The following is a 24,690-nucleotide window of genomic DNA, read 5'->3' as shown; positions in this document are numbered from 1 at the left end:
GGGCACTCTTTTATTCGTAATGTGCCATTTGTAGAATAGAATGAATATCATTCAAGATCATTTTATAAATGGTCACTGAAAATATATTTTCCATATGAATTCAGCTACTATATTATCATTCTGTCAGCTGAAACTACAAATGATTTTACCTGCCCTACTCTCCCACCTTTAAATAAGACTTCAATAGCATTTCCTCTACACATACGTAACCAAGGGAAAACCTGGCTAGAAGAAAAACACACATAAACCCTACGAAGAAGTAAGAAAATATATATATATATATATATATATATATATATATATATATATATATATATATATATATATTCTTACTTCACATTATTGTTCACATGACTTAAACTATAGAAATTCTACATTGTCTTCCATATATGAGGCATTGATAGATTAATACAACAGTTATGCCTTAAATTCAGGTATCAGAAATAAGTAAACTTCAGTACATCACTGTTCTAAGAAGCTCTAGAATAGAAATTCACAACTTTTTCAGGCCAAAATCTCATTTGGCCTTTCTAATGGTGTACCAAAAATAGTGAGAGGATTTAAAAAAATTAAATAGGACTTCATTAAATTAAAGTTATACATAATCATAATACATATGACTATTGGTATTTAATATTTTTCCCTTGTGTCATCCGAACAATTCTAAGTGAGCAATAATTTCTGAAGGCTGATGGAAACTTTGGAAAGTTCTTTAACTGTATTCAATGCTGTACTTTAATTATAATCAAACCTTTTGTAAATCTCATCCTCAAGTTTGCATAGATGCTTAAGAATAAAGTTAAAAAATATTGAAAGTAAATGCATGCAAATACAATAACCCTTAATTAATTTCAATACATTCAATACATTATACCTGAAGTGTTCCAGTTCAACAGCTTCAGTAGATTCTTCCCATTGACCTCTATATTTTTCTTTGCAAGAGTTGCTAGAATATTGTTCAGACTTCGTCATATTATTATTAATATTTTCAAAGTTAAGGGCTGGCAACTGCAAATGCAAGACAGGGTTGGCTGTTAAGTAAATTACTTAATATAACCAGAATAATATCAATGATTGTCACTGAAATTCCATAACAATTATGGTAATAATGATATATTAAATATATATAACTGATACAATTATTATCATTTCTTTGTATTTAAGATTAGTCACTGGACTTCCGGGTTGGCTCCGCGGCGCCATGGACGGTCTTTTTAGACCGCCGCCCCCGCGATTCCGTTGAGCCGTTCTGACAGCGCTAATCAGCTGTCAAACGGCTTGAAAATCTCCCCTTCGGGAAAAGAAGGGGAGGAGAGCTGGTGGGTGAGGGTAGAGCTCCCCGAAAACCCCTGGATTAATTCCAGGGGTTCGGAGGGCAAGAGCTCCCCGTTCAGCCCGCTGAAGCTCCGGATCCGGGGGGGACTCTGTTTTTTACAGAGCTAGGCATCGCATCCAATTTCTGCTGTCAAATAGAAGATTAAATGATTTCAAAAAAGCAGGCGGAACAGAAGCAGGAGGACAAGCTTTTTGCAAGTATAATGCTTAACTCCGGGAATACAATGTTTCTAATTGAATTTTCTGAGCTGGAAGTAAAGATGGCATTTTTGTTGTGATTTTAAAAGTGAAAGCTAGAAAGGAAAGTGTCTGCTAATAGACTCGTGCTCAGAGACTGGCTTTAAATTGCTGGATTACATTCTAAAGAGCTGTTTGGGAAAAGATTATTTCGTTTGGTGATTTATAAAGAAATTGCTGAAAGTTGTTCAAGAGGATGGCTGTGACTTTATGACTTTATGGTTGTGGAAAGAAAGAAAATCTTTTTAAAATAAAATGGCTTCCAAGAAAGGAGATTTTGAAAGTGCTGGAAGCTATTTGGAGGTGTCAGAAATGATACAGTTGTCTGATTTACAGAACTATAAGGATTCTAATGCAGAATTTACAGAATTTATAAAAGAAGCCATGAATAATCATACTGCAGCTATAAGTAATCAAATAGCAATTCTCAAAGGCATAACAACAGAAATGATGGAGCAGACAAAAGCAAGTACGAAGCATGATGACAATCCAGGAGACATTTTGATTGAAGCAAAGAAGGTGGAATTGGTTGGTTTTCAAGAATTTTCTCAAGAATTTTCAAGCTTATTCTCTGCTCTTTTTGAAAAAATTGACAGAATCTTTCAAAATTATGACTTGGTTTGGAAGAAAGTAGTAAATGATCAGGCTTCCGAAGTTTTAGAAGATGAAGGAGATTTGCCAGTGGTATTTATACATTTAATAGAAAAGAAACAACTGAACTTTTTTTCACAAATTCTGGACAATCTTTGGTTTTACAGACGAAGGAATGAACTGATCTATATAAGCAAGAAGAGGCGATATGGGGGCTCTAAATCAGAGGAAATTTTCTCAAAAAGGGGACAATCTTTGCAGTTACATCAACCTCAAATTAAAATTAAAAACCTCCTCAAAATAGAAGTAGGAGGGATACAGAAAGACTGGAAAAAATATAAAAAGAAAGCAAGAATGGAAGATTAACCTTTCTTTTTGGTTTTGTAGTTGTTCTATTAATGGTTAAAAATGATTATGTTTTAGGTGTTATAACTACTGAGGGGGAAAATGTATAAATTTAAATATTGATTTTTAAATATGATGCATTAATGGTTAATTAAAATGATTATGTTTTTTAAAAAATGTAGAAACTTAAATAATGATAATGGATAAAAATGATTATGTTTTAGGAGTTAAAAGTGGGAGGGAGAAAAAAGACTGAGGGGGTAAATGTACAGATTATGATTAATTAAGGTTTATTTTTTGTTTTAAGATTTTTAAAATATTCGAGAGTAAGAATGTAAGATTAATCTTTTTTGATTTTCTAGTTTATGTATTAATGGTTGATTAAAACGCTGATGTTTATGTTTTAAAATTTTAAAAGTTGGAGGGAGGAACAACGAAGGGGGAAAATGTAGAAATTTAACTATTGAATATTTAGGTTTACTTTTTGTTATAAGATTTCAAAATATCTGAATTTTAAGAAAAGTTGGAGGGGGAAAAATGTTTATGTAAATGAATTGAATACCTTATTGATATATTAAGAGATTTTTTAAGGTTTGAATGCTTAATATTTGTTATTGGTTTTAAAACTCTTAGAGTTATTGGATTATATGCTACTTTGAGTCTATAAAAAGGGAGGTTGATGAAATTGTAAAAGGGGAGTTAAGGGGTCTTGGGAGCTATTAAATCTTGCAGTTAGCTAGTTTATTTTAGTGAATGTTTGGTGAAATCTATGCCCTGTTTTTGTTCTGGGAAGTCGGGGGTGTGGGTGGTGAGGAGGGGTTGAAGATTGAGTTTAGAGATGGATTATGGATTTTAAAAAAAAATTTTTTTTCTGATGATAGTTTGAATGATTGCTTATATTGTATACTTGTTTGATCATAAAATAAAAACCTTTTTAAATAAAAAAAAAAGATTAGTCACTGATATTCATTTAGATTTGAGAGTATCTTTACACACAGATACCCAGAAATACACAAACACACAATGTGGATTGTTGGAGGAAAATGCCAATAATTTAGAGTATTTAACTGAAAGATCAGCAACACAAAGAGAGCAGCTTCAATAGACTTCAACTTAGAATCTTGCTTTGAAGCTGCCAATTGGCTCTGGGGGACAAAAGACTATATAGAAACATATGATCTGCTCAGTGTAGAACTCTAGACAATTCTTGCCAGATGTTCTGGGCCTAATGGCCTGAAAATATGGAAGCTAAGCTGCAGCCTCTGCTTTAGACTTTCTCTATGTATAGTATTTCATAAATTTATATAGCTGCTCATCTCGCACATGTGATTCTGAGTACAGTTAGAAACAAAAAACAATTCAACAAAATAATCAAAAGCATAACAAAAACCATTAAAAACCACAAGAAATATAATTGTGGGACATGCACTCAATTTTACTAGCAGTACAGCCACTATGCAGGCTCCATGACCACGTTAGGCCAGATGGCAAAGCCATCTTTTCAGGCCCTTCCAGAGGATTACAAAGATCAGGGCCAATCTGACTTCAGGGGAAATGATGTTTTAAAAGGCAGATGGTATGGTAGAAAAGGCTCTTCTCCTGGGTCCCATCAGATAGTATCCTTTGTGATTAGGTTCCACAACTTGCTCTTTCTGACAGACTTCATGGGATGGGGTAGATGTGATTGGGGAAAGATATTCCTTAAAATAACCTAACCTTAGCTATAGGGTTGAAATCTATAGATCATTATCAGCACCTTGAATTGAACCCAAAAGCAATCTACCTATCAGCCAGTCCAGTCTTAGTATGATAAAACAGAATAGAGCAGGAGCTAACCTTCACAGGTTGATCTTCCTGAACAGAAAGCTGACAATATGTAGAAATACTGGGGACAGTACTTTTATGTAATCCCTTGTGGTATGTCAAATATTTACAGCAGGGTTCTGTTTCACTCATGGATCTATTTCACAAATCCATTTTAATCTAATCTAAGCAATACTGTCTCTTAGGATCCGATTCTAGTTCAATCAGTGTTTTTGGAATTTACACTACCTCATATTTTCAAAACTCTTAATGAAAACTGCTCTGCTAGAAATATGAAGCACTGAAACCCAAGACAGACATGAAATATTATCCAATTATTATCCAAAACTCTGAAAATCTTTGACTTATGATCAAACAAAATGCTAAAGCAATACAAAAGCAAATAGAACACAAAAAACACAAAATAATTCATTATAAAACATAAGCATTTAGAAACCTCATTGAGTTCCAATGAACTCAATGCAATTCATTGCATTTATTAGAAGAATTTGTAAGCATATTGAAACTATGGAATTCTCTGTACAAGATTTGCTATTTTTTTAAACATTGATTCAAATTATAGCAATTTGGAGAAGTACCTTTTGCTTGCTAGACTGGACATTTAGAAAGGCCAGAAGCCTTTTAAGATCAGAATAATCCCTAGGAAGAAATAAATTATATACTTGTTAACAATACATAATTACCATATCACTATGAAATGTAATTTTATCCATACTGTTCTGTAGAAAAAAACCCTTTCTACAGCACCTTTCTATGACTTCCTGTCTCTGTCCACATTTATATAGGCTTGTCAGCCACAGCTATTTCTGTCAAACGTGGTGACCAGAGAAACAGTAACCATGTAACACAATGTTCAGACTACTTTATTTAACTGCTGGTGCAAATGCAGGAAATATTGCTGACATTTAGTGAAAAGTACTATACCTTTGAGACTTAGTATCTGCTACCTTTTCTCTGGTCTTCACCTTCTTGAGTTGATCAGGCATTTTATACCCTCGAGGCATCAGAATTAATTCTTAGAGGAAACAAATGAGAAAAAAAAAATTGGTTTGTGGATATTTGAAGAACAATGGGAACAGAATTTCGGCAACCAGAAGAAAAGAAACAGCTGGTTGAAAAATAAATATATAATAAAACCTATGCTAAAAATATCAGCTCATGAAATCATCTCTAAGTGGAATTTATTCTACCTTTGAATTTTAAATAGTACATCAGGTTGTTTATTTGTTAGATTTAGATTCCACTTTTCCTTTAAGAGTAGAAGGAAACTCACATGGGGATCTTTTTTTAATTTACCAGTAACTGCCATTAACAGCAATTCTGTGAGATAGGCTGGGTTGAAAGAGATCTGCTAAAATGCTCCCAGCGTGTTTCCCTATATAAATATAGACTAAAACCTGTGCTTGTTTGGTCCTAGTTCAACAGTTTAACCATTACAACATAGAGGCTTTCATTTTACCAGTTAATTTTAAGATACCTCTCCATTTTGGGCAGTGGTTTCTAATGTAGAATGTCAGGGATTGCAACAAGCCCACAAGGAATTCAGATGTGGAGAGCACAGAACTAGTTGAGCAGATCTTGTAGTTTTGAATGTAAATTCTTCTGTCATTGATTTCTGGAGAAAAAAGTCAACAGTCTGCAGAAGATGTACATAACTATTGGCCATATCTATTACATCTGTTAAAAAGGCAACATTCTATGTACAAAGTTCCCCCTCCCTCTGTAAATAAGGATAAATAAATAACTTAAATGTGTAAGTGCCTTTATACAGTTTAATACAAAAATGTATTTTTGAACGATAAACAGAAAAATGATATTATATATTCACACATAATAGATCTCTAAAGTGATACTGTACTGCTCTAATTGTATTTGTTCATTCATATCCATTCATGCATTTAAATTAGAAGTTCCCAGGGACAGAGAACTCTCAATGTCAAGCTTGACGTTTGATAGTTTCATCCATCTAGTTTTCTTAGCAGTGTTATGGAAGAGAAGTATTGTTGTCTCCCATTATATTTGACTTCCCAGTCTTTATAACAGTCCTGGATTTCTCAAGGCATTCACCATCTGTTTGGCATCTGTTAAGCTGATCCTGTTTAGCTCCTGAAATTAGTCAAGGTCAATTACTGATATAGTGTATATACTATATACTTATATAGATGTGGTATTCTAGACTGCACTGTAAGGTAGGTGACATCCAGCAAACCAAAAAAAAAACCCGGAATTGCCTTTGCATTGCTAACTTCTGAAATAATTAGATCCAGCTTGTTAGCAACACATTGCATCACCATCTTAAGTTATTTGTAAAAACAATAAAGGTAGAATACGAATACATAAATTGTATAGTACTACATACATATGTATACTACATATGGTTAACTGGTTATCCGGGTTTCTCAAACCTACACTGTAGGTCTCTTATAAAGAAATAGGTGAGAAATCTTTAAAGAATGGAGACACACACACACACCCGCCGCCCCCCAAAAATATACAATTCTTGATACAAAGAAATGATAGATTGTACTCCTTACGCATTAAATTGAGGCCCTCATTTATACACAGTATACGTTTATCTTTTTTAACCTGAGCCCATCTGCATTATAACCACGGAGGAGGCCGTGTGCCTTGTTTACTTGGCCGAATGGGCTCTACAGAAGCTTATTATAGCTCAGTTAAGTCAGCGCTTGTTTAAAGATGCCTGAGAGCTGTTCCTGGTTTTCAGTAAAAGAAGTCACATACTCTGTCCATGAATATGCATATTTGTCTCACTCGCGCCGACGCGAAATCTCAGGCAGTAAAAGGAGTTTGAAGAATGGCTTTTCAGTCTCCGCGCCTTTCCTTCTAATCGCAAAACACGAGGCTGATCTCAGGAGGGGGCCAGGGGGATTGAGCATTACAGCTCCTTCTGTGTCTCCTCCCCAATTTTTGCAGAGAAGAGGACATCGCTGCCCTTCGGCCGCTGTTCTATCACTCACCTGCTTGGAGTGTCAGTGCTCACACCGTGGCAGCTCTCTTGTTTACTATTTATTTTTGCAGTAATAATTATACCAATGTTTGTTTTTAAGCCCAATAAAAAGGTCCAGTGCGCCGAGCGATCAAATCCGCAAACTCAGGAACCAATGAACATGCGCCTTTATTCTAAAGGCCGCTTTTTAGAACCAATGATTAAGCTCCGTACAAAAGGGCCGAGAAGGTTCCGGGACAACGACTAACACTACCGTTGTTGTCATAGCAACAGAGAAGCCGCGCGGCTAGAATCCAAAAGAACGATTCTAGCTCAGCGCCCCTTGGGTGTGCCTAAGAACGGTGACGTCAAACCGCGAGTGAAGGGAAACTGTAAAAGGGAAGGTGATCCTACTCCTCCCAAGAAGTAGAAATTGGGTGATAGATCTGTATCAGTATTTTCAACCTTGGCAACGTTAAACTGGATGAACTTCAACTCCCAGAATTCCATAGTCAGCTGCTAGGGAGTTCTGAGAGTTAAGTCCACACAACTTAAGGTTGCCAAGGTTGAAAAACACTAGTCTATATATTGCTTGTAATAAGGCGAGCCCAGAAATATCTTAACCTTAATGAAGTAGGTACACTCTCCAGCATCTACTTTATAAACTGAGGGTGTGTTAAATTTTTCAACTTTCTATTTCCAAATATTAGGAGTGCTCAAAATATGTGACATGCCTTGGGGATTGTAAAAATATTTTGTTTAATATAATTTAGATGTAGGTAACTATATAATTATAACTTTTTAACTTTTTGTTTGTTTCATAAGTATATGAAACAAACTTAATATTTTCCAGTCATGGATGTTTCTCCTCAGAATTCTCCCCTTCCACTGTTCCTGGCATATATTTGCCATTGTTTCTTTGACTTTGACTGCATATCCTGTCTTATGACATATTTCTGGATTTTCTACAGTACTCAGTTCCTGTTTGGTCAAAAAAAAAAACTTTCCACATTTGCTAAGAATGTTTCTGCTGAATTATTTCCCAAGTACTGTTGCCTTCCCTGAAGATTCAGTGTAAAAATTATTAGACCCCTTTTTAATGTTAAATTTGATGCGATAACATCATAGGGAACTTCTAGTATGTCTCTTTTTGAACCTTAGATGATGTTTGAAACCCTTCTCTGTTTGCTCCCATAGTCTTGTATGATGCAAGGTTTTTACAGGATCAAACTATCTCAGTGATGTTTACTCTTCATTGTCACTGTGAGGAAGAACACACATGCACTCCCAAAGTGGAGATTTTTAGTTACTTCTGTTTTTTTTTAATTTAGTGCCTAATGGGGGTTAAATAATTAAAATAAAATAACATGAAGTAATTAAAACTATTCCTGGATACTTTGAGTTCTAGTTCCGCCTTAGGAATTAAGCCAGCTGGATGAACTAAGGCTCTTCAGCTTTAGGAAATAAGCAATGATAAACTGCTTCCAAAATCCTGCCAAGAAAACTATAGATGGTCCTTCAGGCAGTCACTAGGTGTCAAAACTGACTTGAAGGCATACACACAAAAAAATATTCTGAGAAACTTTTGTTTAGAAAGGCACCATATGGAGTTTTTAAATTAAAGTTGGACAGACAGACCATAGGACTACAGCCTGTCATAAATTGTACCCAAATGCCTAAAAAATATGAAGTCTTTAATCTGTGTTCCACTCTCTCATCCATGTATTGAGAATTTTCAGTTTTGTTTGTGTATCTCCAGACCAGCTCTTTAATCAAATAGCATTTTAGATGGAATTGTTAATCTCTTATCAAACAGCTCATTTCTTCCTGTTATTTATGCTGAGAAGTACCATGATTTCTTATTTCTCCTCAGTACTAAATATCAGGTAATGCATATAATGTGTGAACATTTACTATATTACACAAGTAAATCATCATATGTTTTACAGGCATCATGTTCTTTTTTCTATTACCAGTATGAGTAAACATAAACTTCACCTCTAGGAATCCCCATCAACATATTTGAAGAAGACCATTAGTTTTTTCCCAAGCACCCTATTCCTTCTTTGTAGGAATGAGTGTCTATTCCAGGAATATGATCATAAAAAATTATCCATCAATCTCACTTCTCTTACCAGAATTTTCAGGAATTAAGTTTTCCCCTTCAAGCTAGAGGATTGGGCAAACTTCTCAACAATGCACAAGATAATTCACACTTTCTGTATAGCATACATTTGCAAATTAATAGTTGCCAATCATTCAAATATTTTTTCTATTACCAGTCCTACTGATCATTTTTGTGACTAAATGTAATGGAACACATTTATTTCAGATTAGTGTTACTAGTGAAACATTACTAGGAACAATAGCCTATATAATTTCAATTTGCTAATCAATTTTTAATTGCAATTAGGCATAGCTTTAAATGTAGTCTTTATTTGTCGACCACTTATTCAGCAACTGTTCAAAGTTGTGATGGCACTAAACAAATGGTAATTATAACCAGTCCTTGAAGTTCCACCATTCTAGCACTGACATGGCATGTGATTGCGATTTGGAAGCTTGACAGCGGGCTCACATTTACAAAGTTTAATCCAACGGTTACAAAATCACCATTTGTAACCTTCCCTGCCAGATTCCTATAAGCAAAGTCAGTAAGGAAGCCAGCAGGGAACATTGCAAGTCACTCTGGTAAATCTTCCTGATTTTCTTTCACTTATGCCACACACTGTCCATCTCCTGGTCTTGTTTCCCGTTGCACCATCCATCTTCTGTCCTGCCATTCTGTCAAATAACTGCTTTTGGGAATCTGGCAGGGAAGGTAGCAAATTGCAATCACATGACTATGGGATACTGCAACCTTGTAAGTACAAGCCAGTTGCCAGAGGTGGGCTGCTGCCAGTTAGGACTGGTTTGCCCAATTCTGCACAGTTCGGAGAACCGAAAAATTAGACCACCGCCTGGCCCTGCCCCCGCCCGTTTTTCGGACTGTTTTCAGGCCATTTTTCCAGCCAAAATCAGCCCAAAACCAGCCTGAAAATGGATTTAAAAATGCCCCCAAAACAGGTCATTTTCAGGCCATTTTCCAGCCAAAATCGGCCTGAAAATCGGCCTGAAAAAAGGCCTGAAATCAGCCAAAAAGCAGTCTGAAAACAGCCCCAAAAACTGCCTGAAAATGGCCCCAAAAAGCTGGCTGCAAGAGGAAGAGAAGCCGGGTCCCCTCATCCCAGAATCAGCAACCTCACACTCTTCCCCTCTCTGCTAGCCCCCTTCTTCACATGGAATCGCCCAGCAATGGAGAGGGAGAAGGGGATGACATTTCTGTGTGGCACTCTCCCCTCACTGCTAGCGGCCACCGCTGCCGTCTTCTCCATCTCTGCTGCTGGGCAATCCAGTGCAAAGAAGGGGGCTAGCAGAGAGAGGAGAGTGTGAGGTTGCTGCTTCTGGGATGAGGGAACCTGGGAAGCGTCTGGGTCCAGCTTACCCAGCTTCTCTTCCTCTCGCAGCCAGCTTTCCCAGTCTAGCTTGACACAGTCTCCCTCTCCCTCCCTCCCTCCCTCCCTCTCTCTCTCTCTCACACACACACAGGTTGGATCTTTCTTTCTTCCCGCCGCCCATGGGAGACCCTGGATTCCTCCCCCAACCCTCCCTGTCCCATACAGGTACCACCCACACAAATGATGTAGAGTTGGGCACACACATTCAATCACATGGAACCCAGCCACACCCACCTAGCCAGTCATTAGGGCAGAGAACCGGTTTAAAAAATTTGGAGCCCAACACTGTTGCCAACAGTTGCCAAGTATCCAGATCATAATCATATGATTGCAGGATGCTGTGATGGCCAGAATTCCAAAGACTGATGATAACCACCACTTATTCAGCACCATTGTAGCTGAAAAAAAGTAACTTTAGCCAATAAAAGAGGGATATGAATTTCAGTGTTTGTCCTGCCAGCCTTATGGTGTAAAACAATGTTGGGAACACATTGTGGGATTTGAAATAAATCCCTTAAGTATTTAGATTGTATTCTCTCTAAAAAGATAAATGAGCAAAAATTATATTCCAGCTTAGTTCAAAATTCTTGTAGAAGGACTACATGTTTGGCCATAGACCAAAAATTAGCAAGCAGAACCCAGATAACTTTTTATTATTGATTGGAACTATCATGTTTCCCTGAAAATAAAACTGTGTCTTATTTACTTTTGACCCGTGAAATAATCGTTTGGCCTTATTTTTGGGGAGGTCTTATTTTTTTTCAAATTGCAGGAGGCAGCGAACACAATCACTTCATGGCTGCTTGGCCCCTTAACCACAGCCCATGGCCCGCGGATCAGCTGATCAAGCGAGGGCCGGAAGTTCTGTCTCTCCAGCACCTGGAGATCTCTGGCACACTCTTGCCAGCCCTAACCCTGACGACCTGGGATTGGGGAGAGGGGAACTGGTGCCAGAGCTCCAAGCAGTGGCCGGTGCGGGCTTTATCTGCACAGCCATGAAGCAGGATTGGCATTGCTGGTTCTTGCCCACAGCATTGCTGGCCAGGATTGGGTCAGAGCCGCTGTCGCACAACATCAGCAGGCCAGATTAGGTGAGCCAGATGCACTGCCACCACCTGGGAGGAAAAGAGGGAGAGGAGGCACTACAAGAGAGCCCATTTATCATATTCTTCTCTTCCCAGGCAGCGGTGGTGTGTTCAGCTCACCGAATCTGGCCTGCTGATTTTGGCCGGTGAGGGGGAGGGAGAGAGAGAGAGGGATGAATGAGCGACTGAGTGTGTGCCTGTCAGTTGGCTTCCAGTGCCAGAGAGGGCGGGGCAGGGAAGCAGCCAGGCTGCGGTTGCCTTTCATTGGGGCGCATGGAGCGAGACAGGGCTCCTCTTGCCATCTCTTCTCCCCCACTCACTGGGCATGGCAGGGGCTTCCTGCCCCTCATTTAGGCACCCGCCCCCTTTATGGAGGGGAGTGGCAGGTGGAGCACGGGAGAAGCGATATGCATGGAGCAAGACGGGGCTTCTCTTGGTGTCTCTTCATCTTTATTTATCGAGAGGCATGGCAGGTGGGGAGGGGTGGGGCGGGGGAGAAAGGGTATTCCCAACTCCCGGACTGACTGGCTTCTTCCCGGTAGCTCTTTCTTTGCCTTTCAGCATCAGCCGTCAAAAACTAGGATTTTCTGGGCAAAAAAGCTTGTCCCACTCATCACCACCCAGGTGCCCTCGCTTCCTCCAAGCGTTTCTTTGCCTACCGGTACTTGATTTCCAGCTCCATCACCTTTCTCACCATTGTGTGCAGGGAAACAAGTTTGTGGGACTACCGTAAAAAAAGTTCAATCAATTAATTCCAACTTTTTGTGAGAAGGGTTTTTTTTATGGTAGTCCCAACAACTTTGTCTCAGCCCCTCTGGAGCCGCCAGTGCTTCACCAGGCACAAACGAACATGCACACACGAAAAGGAGGATTTATTCCAAAACCTGGTTTAATGGAGGCAACACAGCAGTGTACAGTAGAGACTGAGCTGCTAAGCAAAACAGGGAGATGCCCTAGCTCTCCGCCTGTATTGTTTTATAGGGTGTGGATACAGTTAACTATCATTAGGCAGGCAATGATCTCTCACAGCTGTCACAATCAAAGCTGCTGCTTGTTCCGTTCATGCTCATCGCAGTCTTAGGACGTTATTCCCTTCACACTATTATCTCTTCAACAGCTGATTTACGTTCCCATTCCACACCACCTCTTCATTATCTCTTCAGCAGCTGATTTGCATTCCCATTCCACCCCCCCCTCTTCATTATCTCTTCAGCAGCTGATTTACATTCCCATTCCACCCCTCCTCTTCTTGCCTTCCATCCATCATCCACTATTAGTGTACATGGTGTCCTAACGCAACACCCCCCTCCACCGTGTTTTGTTGCTGGAATCCATCAGTATTCTCTGGATCCCCTTCATGGTCTTCAATACCATCCATCAAGGTGATGTGTTGTCGAGGGGCTTTTGACACTCGACATTTGACTATGACAAAGCTCGCAGCGGTGCTGCCGTTTGTGCATGCAACAGTACAACAAACTTTGTAGAGTCCTGCTCCAAGAGGCTGCGGCGGTACGATGAGTCTCACAAAGACTCATTTTTAGTGGAGCTTGCAGGAGAGAAAGAAAGACTTCTACTGCTTCTGCTGCTTTCGTTGCATGCAGCCAAAAGTTCGCAAAAGGCAGGAAAGTTAATTGCCAAACTCAACCCATACTCACACCTTTGTATGGGCCAACCCTGAGTGGGGTGGGGAGGCCATCAGAGGAGCCCCACGCAGCCCCTGCCTGCTTCAGCTTCACCTTTGCCAGGGCAGTGGGCGCTAGGAGCCTCCCTACTGCTTGGTTTGGGGCAGATGGTGCCCGGTGGCCCAGGTGCGGTGGACGGGCAGGCAGGTGGAGCGGAGAAAAGAAATAGCACAGAGAAAACCCTTTCAAACTGTAGTCGCCATCTGTTCTATAGCCACAATGTGAGCTACAGAACAGAGGGGCCCTCAGTTGCAAGGTTGCCTGGCACCGTGAGCAGGGCTGGGGCTAGCAAGAGTGTGCTGGAAAGATCTCCAGGCACCCAGAGAGACAGAACTCCCAGCCCTCGCTGGATTAGCTGATCCATGGGCCACAGTTAAGGGGCCGAGCAGCCATGAGATGACCGAGGAATGGAAGGGCTGCCTCCTGTGCTGGCCATGACCACCCCTTCACAAGGGGTTATTTTTGGGATAGGGCATATATTACTCCCACCCCCCAAAAAATTGAGCTAGGCCTTAATTTTTGAATAAGTTGTAATTTTGGGAAAACATGGTATCAAAACTAAACCTAGTCCTTTGGAATTAATACTTTACAATCTATAAATGAAATTAAAGTTGGGACAGGGTCAAACAACTGAATAACTTTAGTGGCAATAAAATCATTACCAGGCTTAAGTCGTTTAACAAGATCTGCTATTTCTGAGCTTGCATTGAAGATCACTACATTAGCAGACTCATATTAATGGTCATACCCTTCCTTCCTTCCTTCCTTCCTTCCTTCCTCCCTCCCTTCCTCCCTCCCTCCCTCCCTCCTTCCCTCAGAAACCTATTTTCTTTTGATAAGGTTTTTTATTTCTTTCAGTTTTGGCTGGTGGGCTTCTATCATCCTCCTCAGGTTGGCTGAAATATTGACTTCTAGCTACTAATTCCTAAACATTTGTTTCTCTTCAGTGTTTGGTCAGGTCTAGAGTGGGAGAAGGATTTCCTTTTCAATCCTTTTCTGGTTTCCAAAAGGGCTGGTATGGAAAAGAGAAACTGGTTATAGTGATGGAGTGATGGCGGCAAGGAAACCCAATTGCTAGTTGTTCACTCTCAGAATGATAGGCCCTCAGAGAAAGGGTCTAATATTGAAGGGTCCTTTCCCCCCCTCATTAGAAATATTAATCCTACAGGTACAATGTCTATGGAGATTCTCAGTCAGAGCTGAAGAAGCTTCTTGGATCAGAAGCGAAACATCTTCAAAGAAAAACCAGAAAGTCCAGTTGCCTCTTGAAAAAGCATCATTGGTACAGGTACAATGTATATATAAAAAATAACTCGAGTCTTTAAAAGCAGTGACATTTTATTGCTTTTTTTCAACCTTTTCAAATATTACAAAAAATAGTCATTAAACAAATGATAAAACATTGGATTTTTTTCCATTACATACTGGAGAATTTTGTTGGCGTCATATAAAAGAATAAAATATTATCTCTACATTCAAACAGTGTAACTTTGGATATAATTCTATAAGAAAATGATGTATGATTAGAAAACAGTTATATAAATTGGAATATACTGTGGAATTACACCTCAAATCAAAGTAGATGGTTTTGTTCAGGAAGCAACTCTGAACATTGGAAGACACTTACAAAACAAAGTATCAGTGACAAAAGGAAAGTTTTCAAAGGATGCATCTCCTAACCAATAAACTGTATTTATAAAAACCTGTCCATTAAATAAGTTATTCTAAGATTGCAAAACAGTGACAATATATGCTAAATATGATTTTTTTTAATTTTCACACCAATTATAACCATTTTCCTGTTTTTGATAAATTTCTAAAAGTAATTAAAAAATTCAAAATAGTAAAATCACAGGACAACATTTTGTATTAATACAAGTATCTATGGACACTACACACTTATATTCATGAAATTAAAGGGTTCTTCATAGTAATTGTGCTAAGAAACACATTGAACCTATATTAATCTTTCTAACAACCATTACATTACTGACCAAAATATATCAAAAGAAAATAACATTCAATACATTTTACTAATGACCAACATGCACTATGTTGGGGACATAACACAGTTCATTAACAAACCCTTTTAAGCAATTAAAACCCATGAATTAACCCATGAATATTTGTAATGCACCACAGTTATCTGACATTACAATTATAGTTGGAATTTTTACCAAACAACACTGTTTATAAGACTACCATACACAGAAATAAATTTTAATTGAAGTAAAAGAGGAAAAATATCATATTGGATCCTAAGTAATAATGTACATGCTTTGAACATTATCTTACATATTTTATTGATTGCCTTGAAAAACTGAATAATTTGTTTTTAGTATAGTTAATGTGAAATATGGAAACTAAGCATTTATATATGTATGTATATGTGTATATGGGTTCATGAGTTCCCACAAATGCATGAAAAAAAGTATTTGTGTTCTGTTTATGACATTAAACAATTTTAAACAAAATGTTTACATAGAATTAAAATTCAAATATTCTGGACTGAAAGTGTGTTGCTTTAAAGAACAGAAAAAGTACATTGCAGTTATTGCCACTAAATCAGTCTGTATCTAGAAAACAGTCACTTAGTGGGACTAGTATTCTCATAATAGGAATATACTGGCTATAATTAGATTTCACTCTCCGGTTAATCAGTAATGGTAATTTTACTCATTTATAGCTTTTAGGGCAATATTCATATTACATACAATAAAAGCTATGTCTTTTATGGTTTGGCTTTACTACTATAATTTTATTTATGGAAAAAGAAATAATGTTTTACAACATACAATAAGCAGCAAATTATAAATTAGCCCTGGAATCTTAAACATCATATTTGGACGTCTGCTATAAAAAAAATAAAATGTGTAATAATGAATTAATAAGCAGTATTTAAGCAAATAATGTAAATTACACTGCAAGTCATGTTATTTTTGTCATTAGGAATTATTTTACATAATTAGCAAATAAATAATGAATTTCAATAATTTTCAGATATTTGCTTAAATTAACTTATTAACCCTTTGGCATTGAACAACAGCATTATTGAATTTCAGGCATTTGAAAACAAAGGGTTAAAATTCAAAACAATCTATTTAAGTCTTTGTAAATTTCTACACATGACTCTGAACACAAATATTTGTAATAACAAAAGACAAGTATAATTAATTTGGAATCCTGTCAATTCTAATGAACATGATTAACTTGCCTACACTAAGTAACGAATTTGAAATGTAATTTCAAAGATACAGAAATATTTATGTGATATAAACAAATATGATTTTTAAATAAAGAAAAGTGCATATTTAAAAAAAAAAAAACCTTAGGCAAAAGCTGTGCAAGAACTCAGGAATGAAAATATCATCCTGTTTCCAATATGTCATATCAAACCCAAAATATATTAATATTAATTTTATCATTTGTAGGCATCAGATTTTCATTTTAACACATTTGCATACAAATTTAGTTTTCCCCCTTTCTTTGTTCAGTTTTACATTCGAGCATTTCTGAGAATGATTGGGCTGTTTTCGACAAACTGCTAGTTTTATTTGCATTGCTCTCACTTATTTCAGGTAAAATCCACAAATTGCTTTAACTATAATTGGTTTTACCAGAATTCTAGATGTTGCCAAATGAAACTACAAATCTTGCATCCATTACTTGCTGCCAAAAAATTAAGTTCAACAATATTGGGATGCTTACACATTGCAATGCCTTTTCTACACTGTAAAATTAAAAAAAAAAATCTTTGGTGTACTGTAAACTAGAGAATCTTCAGTTTCAGTTTGAAATTAAGTTATGTGTATTTTCAGTTCCAGTTTTCACATAGCCATATTAAAATGTATGTTTACATTAAAATGTTTCTCTTCAGTACTGATCTAAAAAACTTAAAATTTTAGAGAATCTTATTATGTCTTATTATAAAATTAATAAACAGGTACTATTTAAGCACAATCAAACCTTACTCATTTCAGTAGCATATATGGTATACTGAAATCTATAATGATGGAACAAAAACACGGGGCTTAAACATTAGACAGATAAAACTCAGTTGCACCCAGCATTTTATATAAATGCTTTTATTGATCTAAGACAAATATGCTTTAGAAAACATTTTTAAAAATTTAGAATAATTTTAAAACAATTCTGGTTTTATTTCCTGGAACTGAATATTAAAATGATGGATTCAATAACCTACATAAATTTATTTTCAATGTCTAGTAGCAATAAAGTTTATGTAAGAGAATGTAAATCCAGATGTTCTAATATATTACTACTAGAAAATTTCCATTTATGTGATATAAATTTCTTTCCTCTCCTGGAATATATTTCTAGGATGCCCTGAAGAAAATTAAATTATTTTACAAAAAGAGAACCATAATCATGTTTAACCTTATTGAAATGCAGTCTAAATAAATGCCAATCTAGACCTCTATATTAAAAAAAACTGCTTTATTCTTTCAGTATAATCTGCTCTTGTGGTTAGTGAATTAAAAAATAAAACTGATAAGTTGACTACTACATATAAGACTTATTTTTTTAAAAAAATGCAATACAATGGTGTTTAACAGTACAACAAAAAATAATTCATATACAAATACAGTTAATTAATCCATAAAATAATATGAAATAAAGGCTGAAATACCACCATTCACTAAATTGCATATGTATGATTTGTTCTTATAAACTGGCATAACATTTGCAAAAACCCAACTAGCGAATGCCTGATAACAGGACATTTGTATTTAAAATTATATAAAAATATCACAGATACAATGCAAACCAATAATTTATAGTTAAAGATGATCTTTGACTTACTGATAACTAAAAAAGAAATTATTTTTCCTATTTAAAAATTGAAACAAACATTCCATTAAAATAAATATTTCCACAGTGATAGACATTTCTTGTTGGAAAATCTCACTATTGTTCACATAAGTACCTAGTACTTAAAAGAAGCTGTAAAGTCACCCTCTTTCAATATATCCTATAAAATAATATCATTGTTTTACCTCTATAATGAGGTTTCAGCATCTACATACTTTACTTCAGATGTTTTTTCAATGTCTATTTTCACACATGACTCATTTTCAGGGCTGTTAAGAAAAATTCACATAGTTAAAAACACCAAGATAAGAGTATTAATAACATATATTGTAATAAATTAGCATATTGCTAGGAGCATAAAGCAAGATTTAACCTATAAATGCCGTTTTAATTAAAATACAACCTTATACGTATCTTCTTTAAAGGCTAGCAAGTTCAATAGAACATTCTTTTAGATAAATGAATATGGATTGATAATTAAGAAGTCACAATGACTCCTACTTTGTGTATCATAGATACGTATTTAGAAATGTAAAATAAATTATTTGACTTTTGTGTTATAATCTAATGGTATAAGCATTAGAATAAAAAACTCTTTGAATTATCAGAATTCAATGAAATTCGGATGGATGGATGGATGGATGGATGGATGGATGGATGGATGGATGGATGGATTGTAGATAACAGACAGACAGACATATAGGGCTGCACTGCATATACCCAGTTGCAAGCATCTAAGATGGATTTACGAGTAATTCAGAACCATGGATTGTTGTAATATCTGAATACTGAAACAAATTTGAATTCTATGAAAGAAAACTGGAATATTTTGTATCAAGAAAAAGCAATGTACTAGAACCTTTTTTTGCAACTCAAACAACATCCACAAATAATATAACCAAAATTTGCCAGCATATCCCACAAATATGGCAGCACAATTTGCAAAACATGTGCTTTAAGGCAGGCCATTCTTCAGTCAGTGACATTGCCACATCAATCTCTAAACTCTATATTTTTAAGGATGAAAAAAATATTGTCACTGCCCACAAACAAAATTGTCCACCATTATTTTATGTAATTTGGAGCAGAGTTCTTAAGGTATAGTCAAAGAAACCATGTTACTCTCAAGCAAAGAGCTTATATTAGTCCAAATGATTATTTTCTTTCAGCAATATATTATTATTCATTTTCCAATATATTTATCATGCAACATAACGTGTCATCATTTGAGAACATTCTAGAGCACGTTACCTGTCCCATTCAAAGCAAAATAGTGCATATCCATTTTGCTAATATGGATATTTAATTTTCAGTTTTGCTTATTTGTGGTAAAAATTATCCTCTTTTTGTTATAACCGTCATTCTAAATAGCTGCTTAACATAAGCTCTTTGATATATGTTTAGGGCAGTGATTACGAACTCATGTCATGCATGTCAAAGGTGAAACACTATGATGTTTTGGATGACATACCAGCATTCACCAACACCTGACAACAACTATTGTTAAAAGCATGCCTCATTCTTACACTACTTTTGGGGAATGAGCAAGAATCAGGTGTGCTTGGGGAACATCAAGAGGAGGCTTTTTTGAGTGGCAGTAGGGCATTAGGGCTGAAATCGAGGTTTGGGACTCTACTTCAGGTCCATCCTTGGCACCACTGCTTAGGTTGGCCTATATGGGGGAGGAGAGATACATAATTGTTTCTCTTTTGGGGGGGAGAGATGTGTGTGACATGCCAGAAAAGTAAGGTTAAACATTTTCTGAATATTTGACACACCAAGTCCAAAAGGTTCACCAACATTAGTTTGGTATATAAATGAACAACCAGCTCCGTTTCCATTCTAAACATATAAAGCAAAAGCAAAATCATAAAGCATGATTAATCTACCTCAAGTTAGGTCTTGTTACTTTGGCATTCTCTGTGTTCATGGAAAGAGCCTTCCACTGTGCAGTTTTGGCCATTTCATCTGATATGTTTACGATAGAGGGATCAATGCTGGGTAATAAACACACACTGATTAGTTCTACATGCCTTGCTATACCATTAATGAGGTGTCATACTCTACCATTTTAAGCCTTGGTTATGTTTTTTGCACGGGTACTAGAAAATATTACATTATTTCACTTTAACACTAAGAATCTCAATGTTAAAAATAATTCACATTCCAGTTCAATGTTAGTTCTAAATTAGTCTATGAAAATAGGTAACTTCTAAAGGTCTGAACCACATTATAATAGAAAATAGGAAAAGTTTTTTGAAAGAATGACTGTTACCTATTTTCTCTACCATGTATCTTTTTCTGGAATTACCATAGACTCATGGACACCTATATACCAGCAATCATCTTCCCCTGTGGGCATCAGGCTCCATGCAATAATAAATTAAATGAGTATATTTTTACTCAGCTTCAAAGCAAAGAAGAGAAAGGTAAACTGGACATTAAGAAAGGGAAGCATTTTTACTAATGTGCCCTCTGATAAATCAGTGTTTTGTGACCTGCCATGCTAATGATGGCAGCCTTTCTGTGAACAGGCACAACTCCAAGGTGTCCATTTTGTAGATATATTCACAATATAATACTACATTGAATGGAATTGGAATTACTGCTTTAGAAAAATTAAGAAAAAAGTTGTTATAAAACTAACAACTATGTGATCAATGATATTAGCAGAGGATACTTCATAAAGTAAGTTTCTTAAGTGTGTTATTTCATCTCATCTTATTTTCAACTGATAATATAACTGGACAGGTATTGTTCCTGAATTGATTAAAGAACTTTATGAGCTTTAGTATTCCAGAAAAAATCAAGTGAAATTATGTGCAGTTAATGCACAATACCATTTTAACAGCTTCTGTTAAGAAAGGATAGAAAACTGACAATAAGCAGTTCACGATACATATTTTTACTAACAAGGAAAATAATCCATAGTTATAACTGTTTCAGCAGAAAGTCGAAGCAACAATAAGCATTATAGCCTCCAGACTAATCGCAGTTACTCACTTGGTATTAATTTTTCATGAAGGGATAGTCATACTTCAAAAAAAAAAAAATCAAATTTATTTCAATCTAAAAATGCTAAAACAATATTGAATCCAAGCAGTAGCAAATAATATACGGCATATTAATTTTAAAAATGGTAAACAGATGTTTATTTGGGGAATAACAACATTTCTAATTTGATAGCACAGCATTCCCTAACCTTTTCAGCTGTGCAGACCAGCAGGTGTGGGAAGGGATGGTTCTGTGTGAGTGGTGGGCAAGCGTACATACACAGCTCCATTTCCATAAGTGGTGGGAACAAGTGCCCGCACTCATGCAAATGGAGTGCATGTGCATGCACTTGCCTGCTGCTCATGCAAATGGAGTGCAACACGCACATTTGCTCATTGCTTGTGCAAATGGGAATACAAGTGCGTGCTCACCCACCGCTTCTGCGGCCCAGTTCCAAACAACCCTCCAGCCTGGGGTTTGGGGACCCCTGTTATAGCATACAACCAATGCTATTTATACATATGAAAATACTGTTCAGGCTTTCACAAAATGATAAAAATATCAGTTTAATATCTTCAGTGTCTTCCACATTAACTCCATACAGTCAATTGGTATCTGTATGAAGAACAGATAAGACAGGACTAAAGAAAGTTCAGAAAAGTTCTTCATACAGATACCAATTGACTGATATGGAGTCATCTGATCTGTTCAAAAGAGTCATGTAAATAAGTAATATGTAATGCACTATGATGATACATGCAGCTACTTTATAGTCTTCTTTGGTCCTCTTTCATACTATGATTAATTCTAGATTATACAAGCATCCTTCAGAATTAAATTGAATAAACTATTATATATAATAAAATTTAAAATAATAGGTAAATACTACACCTGTATTTTAGAGCTTTCACGGGAATCTGTAATACTTCACTTCTTTCATATGGAAGGTGTACAGTTTCACTTTCCACTGCCTGAAACATTCGTTCAGCTTCCTGAAAGTTATATATAATCCAATACAGGTTTAACAAATTTTGAATTATAGGAGAAATGCAAAAATGAATTTTGTATTTTGTCAACATAGACCTAAAAGCTGGCATTTTGGAAACTGCACAGTAACAGATTTCACCCAACATTTGGGGAATAAAGAATGAAGGGTTGTGAAGAATTTAGGTCAGAAAATTATACTCTATTCTCCTCTTATGAAAACTCCATCCTATGCAAACTAACAAGCCATTGTATTATGGCATTCAAATTCAGGTCTATAATAGCCACCAAAAAAAAAAAATTTTTTTTTTGAATATTTGAATATTCGCCAAAAACCAGAGATGTGAAGATTTTTCATTATGGACCATTTTAACTCAGAAATGGGTCATTCTGAGTACAGATTAAACTACTTAACTAATTAGGAAATGGTCTGACCTTGAAATGGCTCTATTCTGAAATGTCCTGATCATATGGAATGGGCCCATTTTGAGGTCAGGCCATTTTCAAATAGTTCTAGTACAATTACTCCAGAACAAAACAGTCTCCTGTGTTATATGATGAAGTATTTCTAAATGTAAACCCCTTGTAATGGAAGATACTATAATACACATTGTCTATGTATTGTATTATTTCAAATATATTGAATTTTCTTTTGACCCTTGTGTTAATTATACAACACATTAAAATTTATGCCAATAAACATAACAGTGATCTTACACACAAAAAGATGCACTACATATTATTTAAAAATTTCTAGTTTACAATATTAGTCATTGAGAAATTTTAGTACATTTCATTCCAAATATATCTACATTAGCTATTGGTTTACATTTGTTTATATCCTGAATACAACATGTATTTTTTGAAGTAATTTACTATGGCTTGTTTATTGTAAGATTATCCTGAAAGCAATTAACCAATCTAAAAATACTTTTTCCCCCCAAGTTTTTTCCTTTTTTATAAAGATATCAAATCAATGCGTGAACAGTGTGGCACCTGGGTGTCATACATTCTAATACAAATAAAACTAAATGAGTTAGTCATAATCATTACATTCAATCAGTTTATGGATTTCTAATAATAATACATACTTACATTAAGTTATAGTCTATCATTGTTCAATTCTTCCACATTTTCTCTTATTACTTTTATTTTACAATATAAAGATCTATATACTAATATTCTCCCTTCTCTTATTTCTATCACTTATTCTAGCTTTTAGTCATGTCACCCTTTATTAAGAGACTTTTTCTTTCTTTCCTGTCTAACTTCTAATTATATCACCTACCTAAAGGGGGGGGAAAAAGGAAAAGAGAGAGAGAGAGAGAAAAGGAAAAGCAATTCAGAACAATGACAAAAAAGAGAAATCATCCATCCATCATCTTTTGCCCGCTTCAATACTTTAATTGCTATGCTTTAAAAGAACTTTTGGTTGATGTCACAGCAGAATCGGGCACGCGGAGCACGTCTCCACCATCCTGTACCAAGTTCTTCCTGCTTGTGGACTCTGAAGGGAGCTACAGCCGCCCTGTAGGGACAGCGAAGCAAAGAGGGGTATCCTATGAGGTTGAGGAGAGTCGCAGCCCTCCTGTCTGGTGCGGGGTTCTTATTCCTTTTCAGCTACGGCAAGAAGAAGAAGCAACCAAAGATGGCTGCTACAAAGCTGGGACAACTGAAGAACAACAAAGGCTGGTGCTGGAGCGAACAGTGAACAGTGACTGGAACTGGGGGAGAGGATTTTTCTTTTATTTTAAATTTAACCCCAAGAAACAATATAGAACTATTTGCTCAGAACTATGTGTTAAAGCAGCGTTTTGGGGTATTCTGAGAAAATACCTGACTGGAAATGAAGGTGCAGGATAGTTAAATAATAGATTTAGAAATAAATAGAAATTTGGACTCCTAAATTCAGAAGTGTTGTGGCTCTTATCGGAGGAAGAAGGCTCCGAACATGAAGGAAAGGAGACGGCCAGGCCTCCTTCTCCAGGACCCTCCTCTCTGGCAATGCCTCAGGTGTTTCCCGAAGGAGAAGAGATTGGCCAGGAGCCAGGTGTTTCCGAGCCATCGGATAGTGATGAAGAAACATTGTGGTTGGACCCACGCCAACGTCGGAGAGACAAGCGTGAGCAGCAGAAAAGGAGGCGTGCCAGAGATTAAGCTGAGTCACTGGACCACACCGCACAGGCTATAAAAGGGAGTGTGGTGGCCATCCGGACTCTGTGATGGACAAAGATAATCTCTGGCGAGGCACTTGCACCTTCGGACCCAACACCTATTTGCCGTGGATTTAATTACAACTGGACTATTCAAATTGTGTGTATTTTTGTCTGTGTTAT

General features: G+C 36.4%; 2 protein-coding genes and 1 long non-coding RNA gene across 15 annotated transcripts in view; 1 reads left to right on the top strand and 2 right to left on the bottom strand.

Moving 5' to 3' along the window:
* Nucleotides 1–5,968, bottom strand: part of NEK10 (NIMA related kinase 10) — a 213,081-nt gene extending 207,113 nt beyond the window's left edge. For all 3 annotated transcript variants that reach the window (XM_034404000.2, XM_060685795.2, XM_060685794.2), the window contains exons 1-4: nt 5,810–5,968; nt 5,257–5,347; nt 4,911–4,971; nt 875–1,008 (exon numbers count right to left, since the gene is read on the bottom strand). In XM_034404000.2, the coding sequence (XP_034259891.1) occupies nt 875–1,008; nt 4,911–4,971; nt 5,257–5,336 (275 nt within the window). In that variant the 5' untranslated portion in view covers nt 5,337–5,347; nt 5,810–5,968. The remainder of the gene's footprint in view (nt 1–874; nt 1,009–4,910; nt 4,972–5,256; nt 5,348–5,809) is intronic.
* An 8,743-nt stretch (nt 5,969–14,711) lies between these two features.
* The window catches only part of LOC117656003 (uncharacterized), a 46,845-nt gene continuing 36,866 nt past the window's right edge, over nt 14,712–24,690 (top strand). The window contains exon 1 of the long non-coding RNA XR_004588842.3: nt 14,712–14,831. This is a non-coding gene — a long non-coding RNA (uncharacterized LOC117656003). The remainder of the gene's footprint in view (nt 14,832–24,690) is intronic.
* The window catches only part of SLC4A7 (solute carrier family 4 member 7), a 128,820-nt gene continuing 118,993 nt past the window's right edge, over nt 14,864–24,690 (bottom strand). For 10 of the 11 annotated variants that reach the window (XM_034403929.3, XM_034403933.3, XM_034403932.3 and 7 more), the window contains 3 exons: nt 22,262–22,362; nt 20,266–20,373; nt 14,864–18,645 (listed from right to left, as the gene is read on the bottom strand). In XM_034403929.3, coding sequence (XP_034259820.1) covers nt 18,564–18,645; nt 20,266–20,373; nt 22,262–22,362 — 291 coding nt within the window. In that variant the 3' untranslated portion in view covers nt 14,864–18,563. Of the gene's footprint in view, nt 18,646–20,265; nt 20,374–21,378; nt 21,413–22,261; nt 22,363–24,690 lie in introns of those variants that run through there. The other variant, XM_060685799.2, reaches the window with a different exon arrangement.

The sequence above is a fragment of the Pantherophis guttatus genome, chromosome 4, assembly GCF_059756535.1.
Source record: "Pantherophis guttatus breed Tessera chromosome 4, ASM5975653v1, whole genome shotgun sequence".
NCBI lineage: Eukaryota > Metazoa > Chordata > Lepidosauria > Squamata > Colubridae > Pantherophis > Pantherophis guttatus.
The sequence above is the reverse complement of the archived record's forward strand: the minus strand, read 5'-3'. Positions and strand labels throughout refer to the sequence as shown.